This window comes from Silurus meridionalis, chromosome 5, assembly GCF_014805685.1.
Source record: "Silurus meridionalis isolate SWU-2019-XX chromosome 5, ASM1480568v1, whole genome shotgun sequence".
Classification (NCBI taxonomy): Eukaryota; Metazoa; Chordata; class Actinopteri; order Siluriformes; family Siluridae; genus Silurus; species Silurus meridionalis.
The window spans coordinates 11,654,977-11,677,187 of NC_060888.1; the positions used below are offsets into that span (position 1 = coordinate 11,654,977).

The window sequence follows — 22,211 nt, forward strand, 5'->3', positions numbered from 1 at the left end:
TACAGTTAATCATTGTTAAGGTGTGCATTGAAAGGTGCTTTAATACAACATGTGGTCCTGAACCATTGTAGTAGACTGTTTATTTGAATTACAGTCCAAATCAATCCTCAAAGTTCTTGTGTTGCTCAGTAACTTCATGGGCCTAGGCTGTTGATGTGGAGCTATCTCCAGCTGCACAGAGTGGTTTCCAATTTAAGTGAATCAGGCAGATCCAAAAAGAGAGGAAAGGGATAGGGACACTGGTTGCTGGTACCTCAGGAGCATGCTTAACTCAACAGAGAGAGATAATTGAGAGAGAGAGAGTAAGGGTGAGGAGAGGGGTGACAGGGAGAGAGAAATAAGGATTATTACATTATTATTATATTGCATTTAAAAGTTATAGACATGCAGCGCAGTGTGATTAGCCTCAGTTGACAAGACCAGCTATGGCAGCATAACTAAAAGGGAGAGCCAGCAGGTAACACAGACATGAGGGAAAGAGACTGCCTGTCACACCACCGTCAAAAAAACCTGAGTGAATGTGTGAATATGGGGGATATAGCATACAAATATCCCAGTTTACCAAAACACTTCATAACAGTGGGGCTTTGTAAGAAAAAGCTCTGCCCTCTGCGGTAGTCTTCATTATTTGAGATACCAAAAAATAGTCTGCACCCTTTGATCTAAGTAGGGGTAGGGATCACAATGTGACAAAAGTTCACTCAGATACTGCAAGACCATTCGGTGTGTTATACTTCAGTAGTAGTATTTTGTAATCAATACGAGATATTATTTGGAAACCAGTGTAAAATTATTGAAACAAGGGTAATGTTTCAATAGGGCGATAGACTGTTGTGTTTTTTTCAGAGTGAAGATGATTCTTTTTACATTCTTTATCATAGAATTAAAAATTAATCTGAGAAAGAAGTATACAAATAGAAAAACCTTTCACCTATGGTGTGAGTCTGAGGGACAGTTAAAACCCTGACTGAGAAGGTTATATTTTGGGGTATAAAATATTAAGGACTAAAGACTAGTTGGAGACTAGCTGGAGAGCCAGTCCATAAAGAACTTTAGAACAGCATTAGAAAGCTAATATGAAACCTGACAGGAGGCAAGTGTAAGGATTCCAAAATATGAAATATGCTCAGCAATACAGGCTAATAACGAGGAGACATTCTGATCCTTTTTTGGTGGATATCAGTAATAGACGAAGTACACAAACCATGTACTTGAATTAAAGTAGTGATACACTATGTAGAATATTACTCCTTTAAACTTTCACTTGAGTAAAAGTGTAACATGCGTGGTGTTAGACACTAGTCCCAACGTTCTTACCCCATGTGCGTCCACTGGTTCTTGGCTTGTGGCCGATCAGGGTTATCCAAACTGTAATCAGGACACCGACAAGGAGCTCGGTAGATCACTTTACTTGCTTTATTGACAATCGAAGTATTAATTCACCACTGTCGAATAAACATTGCATCTAAACTCTCTAGCTATCTCTGGCTCATATTTAGAGCTGCAGTACATCCATTATGACCTCAAACCTAACTTCCTGCATAATACTCCCTTACCCAACAAGAAATTTCGTTGTAACACAACTAATATACATATATGGCACAAACCAAAATGCATCCATTTACAATATTCAATACAACATGTTTCCCCAAATCTGAATCAAAGGGCAAAAAACAGGAAAAAAATGTGGTTAACAACAATAAAACATATAATAAACCAAAAAGGCCCAAAAGGAACCAGTATATCAAGAAGTACCAATAAAGCATCCTGTTGGTACTTGTATGAACCTAGTAAATAAAATAAAGAAACATTAGTACAGAGTACATTAAGCAATTCATAAATTTCAAAGTCCTTCCAATTTTGAGGCAATCGACATGTCCTGGGAAGCACATCCCAAATGAAAAACCCGCAAATTGTGAGTTCCAAACCGCGAATTATCAGGGTTTGGCTGTATCTAAATTTAATTTCTCTAGTATTGTGAGGGGTGCACTCACTTTTGTGAGATACTATATATATATATATATATATATATATATATATATATATATATATATATATATATATATAAATTACATCAAATCTTAAATAATTGTTTTATGTTTACCAATCTTAAATGAAGCAATAGTTCATGACCAAATCTTTATTTCCTTCCTGGGCTATATTCATAAATCAAGCATTTACTGTAACTAGGACTGTAAACTAATGAAGATTGTAAAGCAAATCCTGAATGACCATCACAAGATCCTGAAATGTGGGCCTTTCATCTGGTTTCTGAAATGAGAAGGAAATGCTTGTATTAGTTACCAACTACTTTGATTGTTAAATGATTATTTAAGAACAGCCCAGTCTGTACCTCATGCCAACATTTGGTCATTATGGAGTAGATTCTTTCATTGGCCATCTGAGGGCGATACAGTCTATAGCCAGCAGTAACTTCTCGCACTATCTCTGTATTATTTAGACGTTCATATGGCATTCTACCTAGTGTATAGACTTCCCACATTAAAATTCCTGTGGAATGACAATTGTGTTATTTTTCTTAAGAAAATGTAACCATTTAGCATAGAACATGTAATTTGCGAGTGTGACATACTAACCAAATGCCCAGATATCTGACTTGCTGCTGAATTTGTGGTAAAGTAGTACTTCAGGAGGTGACCAACGTACAGGGAACTGTGAGCCAGCAGAGCTAGTATATTCATCATTGAGGACATACCTATAATACGAGTAAGTGCATTCTTACCTCATAAAGACTAAAAAAGCTTTATAGAATAGGCATAGTAATTTTTATTTTCTTTTTTACCTTGACAGTCCAAAATCAGTCACTTTAACAGTCCCGTTTAAATCCACTAAACAGTTTCTGGCAGCCTAAAAAGACATAAATTCTCACTTTATACAAGATAAGATATATATTTATATATAGCAGCACACATGCTTTTTTTTATGGCAGTTAACAAACAACTTATAGCTTAGGCCATTTCTGTGAGCAATTCTAACTCTCAAATCCTCAGAGAGTTCTCTGCCATGTGGTGCCATGTTAAAAACCCAGTGGTCTGTTTGATAGAATTGTACTGTATAAGAGAATTGTACTAAATGCACCAAATTGTAAATGATTTAATGCAAGATACACACATTTGTATGATCCTGTGAAGCAGACAAAAGCATGAACATGATGAATAGGACATGCGGATTTGCATGGTTAAGCGACGTACAACTGTTATCACTTAGTGTGTACTTACTTTTGTTGCCCGCTATTTTGACAATAATGTTGAGTTATTTTCAGAGGACAGTAAATCTATACTGCTAGGTAAGCTGCACATTGACTACTCTAAAATATATTCGTTTTATACTAAAATGGTTTGCTGAAATATGAGGGATGTATATGTGAGTGTATATATGTATATATATATATATATACAGGGAGTGCAGAATTATTAGGCAAATGAGTATTTTGACCACATCATCCTCGTTATGCATGTTGTCTTACTCCAAGCTGTATAGGCTGGAAAGCCTACTACCAATTAAGCATATTAGGTGATGTGCATCTCTGTAATGAGAAGGGGTGTGGTCTAATGACATCAACACCCTATATCAGGTGTGCATAATTATTAGGCAACTTCCTTTCCTTTGGCAAAATGGGTCAAAAGAAGGACTTGACAGGCTCAGAAAAGTCAAAAATAGTGAGATATATTGCAGAGGGATGCAGCAGTCTTAAAATAGCCAAGCTTCTGAGCGTGATCATCGAACAATCAAGCGTTTCATTCAAAATAGTCGACAGGGTCGCAAGAAGCGTGTGGAAAACCAAGGCGCAAAATAACTGCCCGTGAACTGAGAAAAGTCAAGCGTGCAGCTGCCAAGATGCCACTTGCCACCAGTTTGGCCATATTTCAGAGCTGCAACATCACTGAGTGCCCAAAAGCACAAGGTGTGCAATACTCAGAGACATGGCCAAGGTAAGAAAGGCAGAAAGTCGACCACCACTGAACAAGACACACAAGCTGAAACGTCAAGACTGGGCCAAGAAATATCTCAAGACTGATTTTTCTAAGGTTTTATGGACTGATGAAATGAGAGTGAGTCTTGATGGGCCAGATGGATGGGCCCGTGGCTGGATTGGTAAAGGGCAGAGAGCTCCAGTCCGACTCAGGCGCCAGCAAGGTGGAGGTGGAGTACTGGTTTGGGCTGGTATCATCAAAGATGAGCTTGTGGGGCCTTTTCGGGTTGAGGATGGAGTCAAGCTGAACTCCCAGTCCTACTGCCAGTTTCTGGAAGACACCTTCTTCAAGCAGTGGTACAGGAAGAAGTCTGCATCCTTCAAGAAAAACATGATTTTCATGCAGGACAATGCTCCATCACACACGCCCAAGTACTCCACAGCGTGGCTGGCAAGAAAGGGTATAAAGAAGAAAATCTAATGATATGGCCTCCTTGTTCACCTGATCTGAACCCCATTGAGAACCTGTGGTCCATCATCAAATGTGCGATTTACAAGGAGGAAAACAGTACACCTCTCTGAACAGTGTCTGGGAGGCTGTGGTTGCTGCTGCACGCAATGTTGATGGTGAACAGATCAAAACACTGACAGAATCCATGGATGGCAGGCTTTTGAGTGTCCTTGCAAAGAAAGGTGGCTATATTGGTCACTGATTTGTTTTGTTTGGTTTTGAATGTCAGAAATGTATATTTGTGAATGTTGAGATGTTATATTGGTTTCACTGGTAAAATAAATAATTGAAATGGGTATGAATTTGTTTTTGTTGTTGCCTAATAATTATGCACAGTAATAGTCACCTGCACACACAGATATCCCCTAAAATAGCTAAAACTAAAACTACTTCCAAAAATATTCAGCTTTGATATTAATGAGTTTTTGTGTTCATTGAGAACATGGTTGTTGTTCAAATTAAATCCTCAAATAAAATTAATCCTCAAAATACAACTTGCCTAATAATTCTGCACTCCTGTATATATATATATATATATATATATATATATATATATATATATATATATATATATATACACACACACACATAAATATACTGTATATATGTGTGTGTGTGTGTGTGTGTGTGTGTGTGTGTGTGTGTGTGTGTGTGTGTGTGTGTGTTTATTGTGGTACAACGCACAAGGTCTCTGTGAAGGTACTGCTGGGATTCCAGGTATGCCATTCCTTCGCTCACATCTTTACACATTTCAAGGAGCTGAACAGTAGATGGATTTCGCAGGGACTCCCGTAGGTAGGTCAGTAGGCAACCATTTGGAAGAAACTCAGTAACAATGTAAATAGGTCTTTGTTTTGTGCAAACGCCATACAGTTGAACTAGATTTTCATGATGAAGTTTCCTTTATAAAGAACAAAGATATTAAATGTACATTATATATATATAAACACTAAACAGGAAGTGGTAGGGCAAGCGATATGAATTCTTTAGCATTTAATGTCCAACTTCAGGAATTTCTCGTTAAGGAGAAAATACTGACAATTCTGCATATCGAGGAAGTAAATAAATGAAGGGTTGAAGGAATTAAGACATTTGTTAAAATATGCTGAATTAAGTAGAACAGTAAAGTAGATTATATATTTAAAGAATTATATATTAAATGTAAAACACACATACTTACATACACATCTGAATTTAATTGTTTTAAAAATGTAAACTGTGGATGTTCACAAATGTTATATATATATATATATATACAGTACAGACCAAAAGTTTGGACACACCTTCTCATTCAAAGAATTCTCTTAATTTTTATGACTATGAAAATTGTAGAGTCACACTGAAGACATCAAAACTATGAATTAACACGTGTAATTATATACATAACAAAAAAGTGTGAAACAACTGAAAATATGTCATATTGTAGGTTCTTCAAAGTAGCCAACTTTTGCTTAGATTACTGCTTTGCACACTCTTGGCATTCTCTTGATGCCTACTTTGAAGAACCTACAATATGACATATTTTCAGTTCACTTTTTGTTATGTATATAATTCCACATGTGTTAATTCATAGTTTTGATATATATATATATATATATATATATATATATATATATATATATATATATATATATATATATAGAGAGAGAGAGAGAGAGAGAGAGAGAGAGAGAGAGAGAGAGAGAGAGAGAGTGTGTGTGTGTTTATTGTGGTACAACGCACAAGGTCTCTGTGAAGGTACTGCTGGGATTCCAGGTATGCCATTCCTTCGCTCACATCTTTACACATTTCAAGGAGCTGAACAGTAGATGGATTTCGCAGGGACTCCGTAGGTAGGTCAGTAGGCAACCATTTGGAAGAAACTCAGTAACAATGTAAATAGGTCTTTGTTTTGTGCAAACGCCATACAGTTGAACTAGATTTTCATGATGAAGTTTCCTTTATAAAGAACAAAGATATTAAATGTACATTATATATATATAAACACTAAACAGGAAGTGGTAGGGCAAGCGATATGAATTCTTTAGCATTTAATGTCCAACTTCAGGAATTTCTCGTTAAGGAGAAAATACTGACAATTCTGCATATCGAGGAAGTAAATAAATGAAGGGTTGAAGGAATTAAGACATTTGTTAAAATATGCTGAATTAAGTAGAACAGTAAAGTAGATTATATATTTAAAGAATTATATATTAAATGTAAAACACACATACTTACATACACATCTGAATTTAATTGTTTTAAAAATGTAAACTGTGGATGTTCACAAATGTTATATATATATATATATATACAGTACAGACCAAAAGTTTGGACACACCTTCTCATTCAAAGAATTCTCTTAATTTTTATGACTATGAAAATTGTAGAGTCACACTGAAGACATCAAAACTATGAATTAACACGTGTAATTATATACATAACAAAAAAGTGTGAAACAACTGAAAATATGCCATATTGTAGGTTCTTCAAAGTAGCCAACTTTTGCTTAGATTACTGCTTTGCACACTCTTGGCATTCTCTTGATGCCTACTTTGAAGAACCTACAATATGACATATTTTCAGTTCACTTTTTTGTTATGTATATAATTCCACATGTGTTAATTCATAGTTTTGATATATATATATATATATATATATATATATATATATATATATATATATATATATATATATATAGAGAGAGAGAGAGAGAGAGAGAGAGAGAGAGAGAGAGAGAGAGAGAGAGAGATAGATAGATAGATAGATAGATAGATAGATAGATAGACAGACACTGTACACAGAGGATTTATTAGGAACCACTGTACACCCACTCATAAAATCATATCTGAGTCTTGGGGCAGATTAGCTACAAAAAGGAAAGACTCTGTAAAGGTTCAACTTTTGTCCAAGAACAGAAACCTAATGTTTTTTTTTCATACTTTAACCATTTTAATTCCAATACTTAAAAGTCACAGCAATGATACTGTAGTCTCTTCATGGCCACAATTTGCCTGTCTTCTATAGGCTGCTTCCAGCATGATAATGCACCATGTCATGAAGCAAAATGTAAAAAGTTTTCAAGATTCAAACTGTTTTCATGAACATGACAGTGAGTTCAGTCTTTCTTCCGTAGCATGTCCACAAATACAATGCTGCAAATTCTGTCACAGCAGATGTGCACATGAAACAATCACTCTGAATTGTATGATGCAATGGATGAGACCAGACTATGAACCACAATCTAAAAGGATGTTTTAAAACATCTTGTAAAATTTATGCCATGAGGATTTGATGCTGTGTTTGGAAAAGCAGAGACAGACCAAGTATTGTATAATGGTCCTAATGTAATGTTGTTTGTATAATAAAATGCTCAGTAAATCTATATTCTACTAATATATGTGACATTTTCAAATGACTCACATTATCAGTTGGCCTTTTCAATGAAATTATCCTCTAATCGATATTAGTATAGTGTTCCTAATAAAATGCTCAATAAATCTATATTCTAATAAACATATTTGACAGTTTCAACTGACTCACATCATCACTTTAGCCTCTTCAATGAAATCATCCTCTGACATAGAACCCTCTTTGATCATTTTGATGGCTACATCATGTCGACCCTGCCACTTTCCATACTTAACAACTCCAAATTGTCCATTACCTAATTCTTTAATAAAAGTGAGTTGGCGGGGATCAATCTCCCAGACTCCTAAAGTAGATAAAGAAAAAATGTCTCAGTTTTTTATAATGGTAACTTTTAATAAACATGTAAAAAAAACAAAAAGCACAGATGTTAAACCAACAAAATAAGAGCTGAATTTTTGATTATGAGTTGATTTATAAAAACTGAGCAATTTTAAGTCTATTCCACTTGAAATACAAACTCACCATAACCTAGACCTGCGGTAGATGGAGCATTCTGAGATCGATTTGACACAATGTATTTTAGTCTGCTCACCAATCCTAAAACAGCAGGAATTAAACAATTGCTCATAAAATTTGACATTTTAAAAACATCTTTTGTTTATAAGTAGCATAATCAAAGGGTTTACCTGCAGCATTGTGCTGGTGGTAATTGATTAGGTCTGGAATATTACCAAAATAATGCTTCTCTGCCAGGTAAAACTGTCCTTGTTGAGTGGTTAATATGTTGTAGTGTCTGCAGCTTCCCACCATATCTCTGAAGAGAGACCAGAAATTGCACTGCACTTTACTAAATGAATTGTAGTTGGTTCAAACCTTATGCCATGTTATATAATTAAGGTATGCAATTTAATTATTGTATGAAAAGATTAACATAATGAACGTTAACATTTTAAGCTAAAATTACTTTATTTAAATGCATAGAATAGATTCTCTAGATCACGGGTCACCAACCTTTTTGAAACTCAGAGCTACTTTTTGGGTACTGAATAATGTGAAGGGCTAACAGTTTGATACACATTTCTGAAATAACAAATTTGCCCAATTTACCTTTAATTATATGTTATTATTAATAATTAATGATATTCATCTTTATCTAGTCATCTATATTTAAATATTGTCATTTTTAATTTCACACCAATGCAAGTGTGATTTTGTCAGGGAACCACCAGCCATGCCTCCCTCCAAGGCTCTAACTCTCACTCAGCCTTGCCTTGCTCTAATCACCTACACCTGTTCCCCATTACCTGTATAAGTAATGAGCAGGTGGCAGGTGAGTGAGATTCCACCTCACTCACGGTCGGATCTACTCGTTACCATGGGAGATCTACCGGATTTAAAAAAGAATAGCAACAAAAAAATTGATGCAGCTCACTGGTAAGTGGTGCTATGGTGAGTTATTTTTTGAAAAGGCCCACGGGCGACTCATGTGGTCCTTGCGGGTGACCTGGTGCCCGCGGGCACAATGTTGGTGACCCCTGCTCTAGATCCTCTTAATTTAATACTATTTTAATATAATAACTTTATTTAATACAATCATATTCCTAGATTTTTATTCAGTACAGTAGCAAAATAAACAGGAAATAAAAGCACTGCACTAACATGCACACCATCAATAGGTAGTAATGATTTCATGAATTTTTTCAATCATAAAGTGGAAAACATCAGGCCTCCAGACAATTAATATAAAGCCAAACTATTTTATAAATAACTCTGTAGATAGCACTAGACAGACAATCAAAGTTTTACTCCTATTCAAGAGAATGACTCAATTAATTTTATTTCCTCATTAAAGTCATCTTGTATTCTTGATTCCTTGCCTAAAAGTTTCTTTAAACAGATCATTCCAGAAGTAATTGAACCTGTTCTAAAAATAATAAATTCTCCATTAGCACTGATAATGTACCTAAATCCTTCAAACTGCAGTTATCAACCCCGAATTAAGAAACCTGACCTTGACCCTTGCCAGCTGTCCAACTATAGGCAAATATCAAACCTCCCCTTTATCTCCAAGATTTTAGAAAAGGTTGTAGCACAGCAGTTATGCTCACATCTACTTAGGAATAATTTTTTTATTTATGTGTCAGTCAGGATTTAGGCCTTATCATAGCACAGAAACAGCGCTAGTTAAAGTAGTAAATGACCTGTTATTGGCCTCTGATCAGGGTTTTGTCTTCTTACTTGTTTTGCTCAACCGTAGTATAGCTTTTGACACCATTGATCATAATATCCTTCTTGCTAGACTAAATGTTGTTGGAATAAAGGGAACAGCTCTCTCCTGGCTTAGGCTTTTTATTGACTGATTGCGATCAGTTTGTTGATATAAATGGTGAGTTCCCCACAATCACTGAGGTAAAGATTGGTGTTACAGAGTGATCTGTCTCCAGCTCCGCCTTCTGTCTTTTACTAAATGCCACTGTCTCTAATCCATAAAACATCGCAGGTCTCACCACAGTCCTATAAACTTTCCCTTTCATTCTTGCAGATACATTTACATTTACATTTGCGGCATTTAGCAGACGCCCTTATCCAGAGCGACGTACAGATACTCTTCACAAATCACTCCTGTCACTCTTCTCCACCCACTCCACCCTGCCTGCACTCTTTTCTTTACTTCTCTAACACACTCTGCATTACTTTGCACTGTTGACCCCAGGTACCCGAACTCCTCCACCTTCTCCACCTCTTCTCCCTGTAACCGCACCACTTTACTGCCCTCCCTCTTATAACACATGTACTCTGTCTTACTCCTACTGACTTTCATTCCCCTTCTCTCCAGCGCATATCTCCACCTCTCCAGGCTCTTCTCAACCTGCTCACTACTCTCACCACAAATAACAATATCATCCGCAAACATCATAGTCCAGAGTGTCTGACCTCGTCCTGTCTGTCCTCGTCCATCAACCTGTCCATCACCACTGCAAACAGGAAAGGGCTCAGGGCCGATCCTTGATGCAGTCCAACCTTCACCCTGAACCAGTCTGTCGTTCCTACTGCACACTTCACTGCTGTCACACTGTCCTCACCATGTGCTGCACCACCCTCACATACTTTTCTGACACACCTGACCTCCTCATACAATCCCACAACTCCTCTCTTGGCACTCTGTCGTATGCTTTCTCTAAATCCACAAATGCACAATGCGATTCCTTCTGTCGTTCTCTATAGTCACCTCTTCTCTCAGCCTGGCTTCCACTACTCTTTCCCATAACTTCATGGTGTGATTGATCAACTTTATTCCCCTGTAGTTACTGCAGGTCTGCACATCTCCCTTGTGCTTAAAGATCGGTACCAGCACACTCCTTCTCCATTCCTCAGGCATCCTCCCACCTTCCAGAATCTTGTTAAACAATCTGGTTAAAAACTCCACTGCCATCTCTCCTAAACATCTCCACGCTTCTACTGGTATGTCATCTGGTCCAACCGACTTTCCATTCTTCATCCTCTTAATCGCTGCTCTCACTTTCTTCTTACTAATCCTATCCCATCCTGCTTCACAAACTTATATTATCCTAATTAAGGGCTTACTTTGCATCAGCAACACTGACTCAATGACAAACAAATCATTCATAAGAAGACAACTGATGGCAACTGTATTTATATCAACTGGTTTCTAACTAATTATTCATTTGACTGTTAATCATAAATATAATATTATATTATGTGCCAGGCAATGGTATGTATAATCATGATCCTACTAAAGAGCTAATTTAATTAGGGTACAATATTCGGCAATCAAATATTTATTTGATTATCAATCATTTGACACCTGTTTAAAAGCTGACTTGACCACGTTCTTCTGTATGGATACATTTTCTGTTCTGATCTCAACAATCTGGGCAAATTACTGCGTAGGCACCATTTAGAGGCCACATTTTTATGATTTCATTATGTAGACTTCTTACAAAATATTTTACAGTATAGAAAACTACAATTTTTTTTTTTTATTTAAAAAAATTTTTGGATTTACAAAACACAAGTATTTTGATACAAAATATGAGGCCATTTTCATCAAACCTTTTAAATACAAATGACATTCTATTTTATATTTGAAATACATATTTGAAATGCATGTATCATAAATACTGCCCATCCCTGCAAAAGCACACATGCACACATTTAACTAGGACTTCAGCCCTGTGAGATTTAAGTCTGGTAATATATATGGCACATAGGCAACTACAACCCTTTGTTTGTTGTGTATTTTACATTTTGCTGATCTATTGTGAAAATGGTGAGTGTTAGCTTTATTGGGGTGTCTGGAGGTAACTGTTTGCAGATTTGTGCATACAAACAGCCTCTGGTGAATTGAGACTTGACAGTATCATGCTTTTTCAATAAAAAAAAAAAAAGTGACAATGTGTTTCAAATTTGCTTATATTATTATGTATCATTTATACAATTATATCATTCAAATAATTATTGTGAATATCCTGCTCACCCTTGGCCCTTGGTGAAAACGGAAACAGTATATTTTCCAGTGTATCTTCCTGAATCTCGCACCAGAAAGCCACCATCTTTATTCTGTATGTACAAGAGTGTTAAGGTTAAAGCCTTTATTAAAGTGTGTAACAATAACATAATTGCACAAAATCTCAGCCATAAAGAAAAACACTGGTGAATGCTGTCATGCATATGCTTAGACCATTTGCAAGTCTTTCAATTGTATTGTGGAAGCAAGGGCATGGTTGAATGCAGAGTGGACAAAGAAGAAGCGACTTGAACTCACCTACATGTAAAAAGTTACTTTTACAATACTTGCTTTGTTTATCTCTTTTAACCTAGAGCAGGGGTCACCAACGTGGGCACCAGGTCGCCCGCAAGGACCACATGAGCCGCCCACAAGCCTTTTCTAAAAATTGCTGTTTCCTACCTTGTTAAATCATTGTTGATAATTATTGTGAAATCATTAACATGATCAGTGTCTTCACATATATCAGGGGTGTCGAACTCAGTGTCAAATCCAGCTCGACGTACAATTATATCCAGCCCGTATATTATATAGATCTATTATTGTTGTTATTAATATCCTGCTGATAAGAAAAACTACAGATCCCATGATGCAGCGCTTCAGCTTCAGCTGCCCTACCGAACGCTAGACTACCTGGGAACATTCCAGCGTCAATCAAGTCGAACTTCTGTTGATGTATTTAACCCTTTTGTAAAGTTATTGTGAAGCCCCTCACAATGGCGAAGAGAAAAGTTTATTCTGAAAACAGAGCCTTTCAAAACCGAGTTTAGGTTTACTGACACTGCCGATAAACCCGTGTGTCTTATATGTGTAGCGAATGTGGCTGTAATTAAGGAATATAAGCTAAGACGGAACTACGAGACAAAACATCAGGATAAGCTGAAAAACCTGAATGCAGAGCAGAAGATACAGAAAGTAGAAGAGGCACATTAGCTGGTTATTTACTGAGGGAGAATTTCTGAAGAGCTGCATGATGAAGGTGTGAGACGTCCTGTGTTTGACAGGAGATATTTTTATGAAGAGCAAAATATTTTAAGTTATTTAAAGTTTAAAATTCTTTTTTTTCAAAATGGCATAAGAGCAAAGAAATCTGATTGTTTTGATTTGCTGTTATTTTAACGTTTACCGTAATTTCCAGACTATTAAGCGCACCCAAATATAAGCCACACCCACTGAATTTTACAAAGATTTAAATTTTGAACATAAATAAGTACCTGTCTATAAGACGCAGGTCTACACTGAAACTAATGAACTTTACACAGGCTTTACCGAAAGACAGTGTCTGTTACACGGTGTAACGGGTGAAATATGTTGTGGGTCCTTTAAGAGCACAGCGGTATTTTGGGAATTGCTTGCTATCTAAACAGTAGCCTACCAAGAAAGTCATTGTTCACTCCTTCCTTTCACAACTATTTCTCTCTCGAGGTTTTCTTTTGGCATCGTCGTGCGTTTAAAAAATCACCATAGGTTTTCTCCGGATGCCGTGCAGTTCAGAACACAGGTGAGGTGCGTTTTTTTCATGCCCGGTTGTTTTCAGCATGTGGTGTGGCGCGATTAAGTGGGAGCGCACCCGATTTGATATAAAGTGTTTCATTGGTTCACCTGAACCCGTTCGGCAATTTCATTGGTCTAATGTTATGGGGCTCAGTTTTTTGGCTTGAAGCTTTTGACCTGGGAAAAACCCAGGAAAAATCCATATATTAGCTGCTTCATTGTTTAAGCCGCGGGGTTCAAAGCGTGTGAAAAAAGTAGCGGCTTATATTCCGGAAAATACGGTACTTAAAAGCACAATTTTTATTTTTTTGTTCAGGGTTTTTTCGCAGCATGTTCATATTTCTAACTTGTATAATTTTAACAGGAGATATTTTTATGGAGAGCTATTTATTTAACATTTAAGTTTATTTATTCTGAAATTATATTCCTGTCTGTATTTATTCATATTTATGTATATAAACTTTTTTTAGTGTGTTCAATAAATGTTTATCCTGTTCGGCCTGCAACCTAAAGTGTGCTTTGAGTTTTGGCCTCCTGTGCAATTGAGTTTGTATCATTAAATATCATTAATTATTAATAATAACATATAATTAAAGGTAAATTAAGCAAATTTGTTATATTGTGTATCAAACTGGTAGCCCTTCACATTAGTCACTATCCAAGAAGTAGCTCTTGGTGTCAAAAAGGTTGGTGACCCCTGACCTAGAGAGATAGAAAGCTGGAGACGAAACAGTAGCCAGTCCACATGCACTAGAATGTAGCACATTTTAACTTGATTAAGACAAAAGCCTTAGTAGTACCAGAATTTTTGTATGTAATTTTTGTTTGTGAAAAGGCACAGAAAAGCATGGGCTGGGCAATTAATGAAATCAGAAATACCAAAGAAAATCTCTCCTGAAGATGCTTGAACATCCACGTGGCTTATTGTGTGTATTTCTATCTCTACTGCATGGGAATACAATTGACCATGGAGACCATGAGTATAGTGGCTTTATACATTAGGCAGGAGCTCATACCACTTGGATCCCATGCCTTTGTGCATGGACTACTGGACAGTGGAAATTTCTTGAGCTGAAAATATGGTGGCCATTTCATAACATCACCATAAAGCAGATAACACTTAATAAGTCCACATCAGCATTATTTAAAGGAACAAAATGCCTTTTTCAGAATCCACCGAAACCCCTCATTATAAACCCATTAATGATTGATATGAAATAGGTATTGCTGAAAACTAACTGCTGGCAATCATCTCAGCATAAAGAGGGAAGTGGAATTACTGCTGATCCAATAGGCAATCATTAAGCCCACAGTAGCTGAAGTGAGAGTATTGATAGGTTTTTAAAGCTACCACTATGCTATTGTCATTTCATGTATTTTATTGACAGTCTCAGCATGATGCACACATATTTAGGTATTAGGCACAATCCCAGGTAGTTATTACGTGTTTGTGGATCCATAGCTAAGCTGTGTAAGCATTTTGAGATATTCATTATGGCTGGCCTGGTCCTATACTCACCTCATTCTTAAGTAAATTTTCTGCTTGACTGCGGTTCATGTTTTTGCAATACCATCTATAATGAGACAAGGAAAAAATCTATTAAATGTTCAGTTGTGGGCTTTGGATACAAACCCGATTCCAAAAAAGTTGGGACACTGTACAAATTGTGAATAAAAACAGAATGCAATAATGTGGGAGTTTTAAATTGTAATATTTTATTCAGAATACAACATAGATGACATATCAAATGTTTAAACTGAGAATATTTATAATTTTAAGGGAAAAATAAGTTGATTTTAAATTTCAAGTTGGGACAAGGCCATGTTTACCACTGTGTGGCATCCCCTCTTCTTTTTATAACAGTCTGCAAACAGACTGAGGAGACAAGTTGCTCAAGTTTAGGAATAGGAATGTTGTCCCATTCTTGTCTAATACAGGCTTCTAGTTGCTCAACTGTCTTAGGTCTTCTTTGTCGCATCTTCCTCTTTACGATGCGCCAAATGTTTTCTATGGGTGAAAGATCTGGACTGCAGGCTGGCCATTTCGGTACCCAGATCCTTCTTCTACGCAGCCATGATGTTGTAATTGATGCAGTCTGGCATTGTCATGTTGGAAAATGCAAGGTCTTCATGAAAAGAGACGACGTCTGGATGGGAGCATATGTTATTCTAGAACTTGGATATACCTTTCAGCATTGATGATGCCTTTACAGATGTGTAAGCTGCCCATGCCGCACACACTCATGCAACCCCATACCATCAGAGATGCAGGCTTCTGAACTGAGCGCTGATAACAACTTGGGTTGTCCTTATCCTCTTTAGTCCGAATGACATGGCATCCCAGTTTTCCAAAAAGAACTTCAAATTTTGATTTGTCTGACCACAGAATAGTTTTCCACTTTGCCACAGTCCATTTTAAATGAGCCTTGGCCCAGAGAAAACGCCTGCGCTTTTGGATCATGTTTAGATATGGCTTCTTTTTTGACCTATAGAGTTTTAGCCAACAAAGGCTAAAACTCACAGACCATGTTTTCTGGAATTATTCTTGAGCCCATTTTGTGATTTCCATTACAGTAGCATCCCTGTATGTGATGCAGTGCCGTCTAAGGGCCCGAAGATCACGGGCATCCAGTTTGGTTTTCCGGCCTTGACCCTTACGCATTCTGGGTCAAGATTCTCTGAATCTTTGAATAGATGATGATAACTGTAGATGATCATCATCAGTTATCATCATCACTGTAGATGATGATAACTTCAAACTCTGCAATTTTTCTCTGAGAAACTCCTTTCTGATATTGCTCCACTATATTTTGCCGCAGCATTGGGAGAATTGGTGATTCTCTGCCCATCTTGACTTCTGAGAGATACTGCCACTCTGAGAGACTCTTTTTATATCCAATCACGTTGCCATTTGACCTAATAAGTTGCAAATTGGTCCTCCAGCTGTTTCTCACATGTACATTTAACTTTTCCAGCCTCTTATTGCTACCTGTCCCAACTTTTTTGGAATGTGATTTTCTCATGAAATCCAAAATGAGCCAAAATTTGGCATGACATTTCAAAATGTCTTACTTTCAACATTTGAAATTTTATCTATATTCTATTGTAAATAAAATATAAGTTTATGAGATTTGTAAATGATTGCATTCCTTTTTATTCACAATTTGTACAGTGTCCCAACGTTTTTGGAATCGGGTTTGTAGATTCTATCATTAAGTATACTCACTCAAACTTCTCCAATCCATTTAAGGCCTCAGTAACATAGTTACTTGGAATATATCCCTCTTTGCTGGAAAGAAAAAGAAAGAATAGGTGAGCTATTCTAGCATGTCTCTGGACTCTTTGCAATTCTACAGTATGATTGACAAGAAAATGGAATTCATTTGATGGCAACTATACCCATTTTTATCTCTGGCTCTTAACCAGTTGGCATCACATATTTGCAAGATTGTGTATTCATCATCCTTTTTCAACTCCAGGTCCTGAGGTGCCATGGGAAAGTACTCATATTCAGCAATAACTGTCATACCCACTAAAAAGCCGTGCTGCTTTGGTGGCTCTTGAGGCAAAGATATAGAATGCTTTTCCTGAGGCAAACAGAAATTTCAGTTTAAAAGACAATATTAATAATAATTTAAATAATAATAATAATAATAATAATAATAATAATAATAATAATAATAATAAAGAATATAAAAATAACTATCAGATATTGTGACAGTTACAAAATGATAACTGCCTGACCTCTTCAGGTGTAGGTGGAAGAGGTTTTCTTGATTTACGCCGAGATCCTGCAGAAAGTCCTTTGAAGGAAATGTTTACCATGGTAATTATTATTATTGTTATTATTATTAATATTATTATAATTAAATTCGATTTTAGATAGAATTTTACGGTTATTTAATAAAAAAATGATTACAACCCCAATTCCAAAAAAGTTGGGACACTCAATAGGTTAAATGTAAATAAAAGCAGGATGCAGTGACTTGCAAATCTCATAAGCCCCTTATTTTAACAACAGTCTGAATACGTCTGGAAATTAAGGAGACTCGTTGCTGGAGTTTTGGGAGAGAAATGTTGCCATGTTGTTGTCTGATAGATGATTCTAGTTGCTTAAGAGTAGTATTGATGTTTTCAGTACAAATGTTTTCAAAAGATGATCTGGAATGCAGGACAGACAGTTCAGCACCTGAACTTTTCTACTATGAAGCCATGCTGCTGTAATAGATGCAGAGTATGGTTTAGCATTGCTCAGCTGAAACATGCTAGCCCTTCCCTAAAAGACATGTAGATGGAGGCATATGTTGCTCTGAACCCTGTATATTCAATTCAATTCAATCTTTATTTATATAGTACTTAATAACTTCCAGGTAGAACATAGGTGCTGAACAAAGTGCAAAAGGCAATGTGCTTTTATGTACAGTTAACATAAAAGTAATAAAATATAGCAGTAGCATAAAAAAAAAGAAGTAAATCGTAAGAACTAAAACAGAAGAAAAATTAAATAAAAAATTTGTAAAAAATTAAATAAATGTGCATTGAAACACAACAAATAAAATAAACATTAAGGAGCAGAAGACTAAGTACACCCTCTACTACAGAACAAAGGCTTTGGTGAATAAATGGGTCTTTATTTTAGCTTTAAAAGTAGAAAATTTTCTTTCAGAGGTGAGATCAGAAGTGAGGCAAATTCAAAGCTTCGGAGCCGCCACTGAGAAGGCGCGGTCACCCCATGATTTATATCTTGGTCTAGGCACTTCAAGCAAGACATGATTAGAGAACCTGAGAGTTTGGCCATGGGTGCGCAGATTAAAAAGTTCATTTAAATATGTTGGGGCCATACCAGACAGAGATTTAAAAAAATTCTCCAGATTCTTAAAATCTTTTGATAATATTGTGTACTATAGATGATGAAATATTCAAAGTTTTTGCACTTTTAAGGGACATTATTATTTAATTGTTCCACAATTTGTAGACACAGTTTTTCGCTAATTGATTACCCTCTGTCCATATTTATTTCTGAGAGACTCTGCCTCTATAAGATTCTCTTTTTATACCCAACCATGGTACCCAATCAGCATTTTATACCCAATCACCTTCTAATTCTAATTTAGCAGTTAGAATCAGACATTAATAGGAAAATATTTCTCTCCCAAAACTCCAGCAAATGGTCTCCTTAATTCCCAGATGTTTACAGTGTTGTTAAAAGAAAAGAGGAGAATACATAGTGGTAAACACATTAGAAATTTTTAGCCGCCATCTATAAAAAAAAAAAAGAAAGAAATCTTCAGTTTAAACATTTGATATGTTTCCTATCTTCCATTGTGAATAAAATATGTTTATTTGATTTGCAATCATTGTATTCTGTTTTTATTTACATTTTACACAGCATCCCAACATTTTTTTAAATTGTGGTTGTATTACTATCGCATAATAAATATGTTTAAAGTTGTGTTCTGAAATGCCATTAAAGGACTTTTTATCTTTTTATTTATTTTCTTTTACAGACCTCCATTTCTCATTTCCAGCACCTTACAGCCCATAGCCTGCTTGACTTCCTGCTGGCAACACTTCCACATGCCATCCTCCCAAAAACAGGGGTGGTATTTTTGTATTAGGTCTTTGTTGAATCGTACCACTTTGACAGATATGTTACAGGACATAAAAAAATGCATTCATATAGTGAATTCAGAGATCTGTATAAACTTAATTCCACTTAATGGGGATGAAACTGACCATGCTTAAGTTTATGTATCCACTGCTTTCGTATATCATCTGTTTTGGCAAATATGTAGAGCGGTCCCTCATCATAGACTATCTGTAAAGAAAAAGACATATCTTGCTTGAATTATGATTCAATATTATATTAAATTATATATTTATTATGATTTAATACTTATATTGAATTGATATTGTCCAATATATAGTGTAAACAATACAGGTTATTATGGTTAGTTGATTTGATGATCACATATACTTGACATAGCATGGAAAGCTCAGCAGTTTCTCTACCGAGGAATATTGCAAGTTCTGGAGATTGGCTAAAAAAGTTATAAACATTTTGGAAAAAAAAAAGTGGTGTGGTGTGTACAGTCAGTTATTTATTTTTGATTTGTATATGAATAATCCATATGCACAACTTTCTTTACTGTACTGGTCATTTCACTGTGTACTGAACTGTATATGATTTGTATCAGCGTTTTAAATTTTTTACAGTTAGTTTTGTTCTCTCTTTCATCGCTTTAAAATATCAAAATATTGTTTTGATTTCCGACATCCTTTACTTTCCGTTACTTTCTCGTCGTTTTTTGCTTTCGGAAGAGCGTTTTTTTCCTGTTTGAGGGTTTGAAAGCAGTGAGCGGAGGACATTCCCACCGGAACTATGAACACACACTAAAGTAATCACATTAAGGTACGTAATTTCTCTGCTATGGCGAACATCAAGTTCATTCAGTGTGTGAAGTGTGTGTGACATGTTTAGTCAGTCTTTCTCCGTTGTTAGCAATAATTTTATCTGTGAGAAGTGTAAGCTAGTTTGCTCTTTGACAGAGAAGATCTTAGCATTAGAGGAGCGCATCCAGAGTCTAGAGAGAAGAAGTGAGTGCGAGAGAAGTCCAGGTTCTGCAGGGGAAAGTCTGGATGCCCTAGGTGAAGTTAATATTCCCCCGACTCCGGCATTAGAGCCCTCGTAGCGGGGCGAATGGGTGACGGCTCGGCGGCATACTCGCAAAGCCAAAGCTAGCGCTAAGGCTTGCCCACGGGAGCACCATTTCTCTCCGCTTCACGTGTCCAACAGGTTTGCTCTCCTCAGTGAAGCACCCGCTGAGAAACCTGAAAGAGCTCTGGTTTTAGGAGACTCCATTCTGAGGCACGTGAAATTAGCTAGACCTTTAGGGGCACCAGCAGCACAGGTTATGTGTATACCGGGAGCCAGGGTGCCGGACATAGCAGGTCAGCTTAGATTCTTAGGAAAGCACAGGTTCTCTAAGAGTTTTTCACACAGGAGCTAATGATATATGCCTTCGACAGTCAGAGTTTACTAAGAGTAATATTATAGAAGTGTGTAAATTAGCGAAGGCAATGTCCGATGCAGTAACATGCTTTGGCCCCATCCCAATGTGACGTGGCGATGGTTATATTTGCAGGTTATATTTGCTAAACTGCTGGATGTCCGAGTGGTGCTCCAAAAACAATGGGGGCTTCATTAATAATTGGAGCATTTTCGAGGGCAAGGCTGGCCTGTTAGGGCGGGACGGTATCCATTCCACTCGGGAAGGTGCTGCTCTCATTTCTTGTAGTATAGGTCATAGTCTCAGAACAGCACTAGTTAACAAGTGACTGTCCTGAGCTAAGGCCAGGGAGCAGACAGACAGGCTAAACTGACTGTCTGCTAGCTGCACAGAGTTGTCACTCAGGATCCACCAAATTGAGACTGTGTCTGTCCCCCGAGCGAAACCAAAATATAGGAATTCTCAGAAAGTCTGTTTTTAGTAACCTGATTAACATTAAATTAAATAGGACTGAACACACAGCCAGCACCTCTGATCTAAAGATAGGATTGCTGAATATTAGATCTCTCACGTCAAAAGCGCTGACTATAAACGAAATTATTACCGACCAGGAGTTTAATATAATGTGTTTAACAGAAACGCGGATTAAACCGAATGAATATGTAGCATTAAATGAAGCAAGTCCTCCTGGGTATAGTTACATACACCAACCCAGTCTAAATGGCAGAGGAGGTGGAGTCGCAGCTATTTATAATAATAATCTAAATGTCACACAAAAGACTAAACACAAATGTAAAACATTTGAAGTTCTTTACACCAGCATAAAATATGCAGTGTCCGAAAGCAGGTCCAGTCAGTCAATTCCACTAATTATTATTTATAGACCCCCAGGGCCCTACTCTGATTTTCTCATAGAATTTGCAGATTTCATCACAAATTTAGCTACTTCTTTAGACAAAGCATTAATTATTGGTGACTTTAATATTCATTTTCATAATCAGGAAGACTCCTTAAGAGCAGCAGGTTGTGTCCATTCTAGATTCAGTTGGAATTAATCAGAATTTTATAGGACCCACTCATAGTGGTGGACACACTCTCGATTTGTTGTTAACATTTGGATTAAAAATAAAAAACTTAGTCATAATTCCACAGTCTGAAGCTATTTCAGACCATTATCTCATCTCTTTTAAAATCTGCCTCAGTCATTGCATTACTACCTCACCACGTTACCGTGTTAAGCGTACTTTCACGTCAGCTACAGCAGCGCGTTTTATCAATAATCTTCCAGAAATTTCGATATTAGATAGAGCTCCGTCTGACCCCGCAGAGCTCGACTGAGCCACTGAATACCTAGAATCAACGTTCCGTTATACTCTAGATGAT

At 36.6% G+C, this 22,211-nt stretch overlaps 1 protein-coding gene across 1 annotated transcript in view; it reads right to left on the reverse strand.

Annotated features, from left to right (window-relative positions):
- Window positions 1–1,394: 1,394 nt before the first annotated feature.
- btk (Bruton agammaglobulinemia tyrosine kinase) overlaps window positions 1,395–22,211 on the reverse strand; it is a 42,973-nt gene continuing 22,156 nt past the window's right edge. The window contains exons 5-19 of the mRNA XM_046849792.1: window positions 19,555–19,636; window positions 19,328–19,456; window positions 17,563–17,621; window positions 17,218–17,405; window positions 17,045–17,107; window positions 15,338–15,392; window positions 12,295–12,377; window positions 8,483–8,610; window positions 8,319–8,393; window positions 7,968–8,139; window positions 5,130–5,346; window positions 2,804–2,868; window positions 2,598–2,716; window positions 2,354–2,511; window positions 1,395–2,271 (exon numbers count right to left, since the gene is read on the reverse strand). Of these exons, the coding sequence (XP_046705748.1) occupies window positions 2,200–2,271; window positions 2,354–2,511; window positions 2,598–2,716; window positions 2,804–2,868; window positions 5,130–5,346; window positions 7,968–8,139; window positions 8,319–8,393; window positions 8,483–8,610; window positions 12,295–12,377; window positions 15,338–15,392; window positions 17,045–17,107; window positions 17,218–17,405; window positions 17,563–17,621; window positions 19,328–19,456; window positions 19,555–19,636 (1,665 nt within the window). The 3' untranslated portion in view covers window positions 1,395–2,199. The remainder of the gene's footprint in view (window positions 2,272–2,353; window positions 2,512–2,597; window positions 2,717–2,803; window positions 2,869–5,129; window positions 5,347–7,967; window positions 8,140–8,318; window positions 8,394–8,482; window positions 8,611–12,294; window positions 12,378–15,337; window positions 15,393–17,044; window positions 17,108–17,217; window positions 17,406–17,562; window positions 17,622–19,327; window positions 19,457–19,554; window positions 19,637–22,211) is intronic.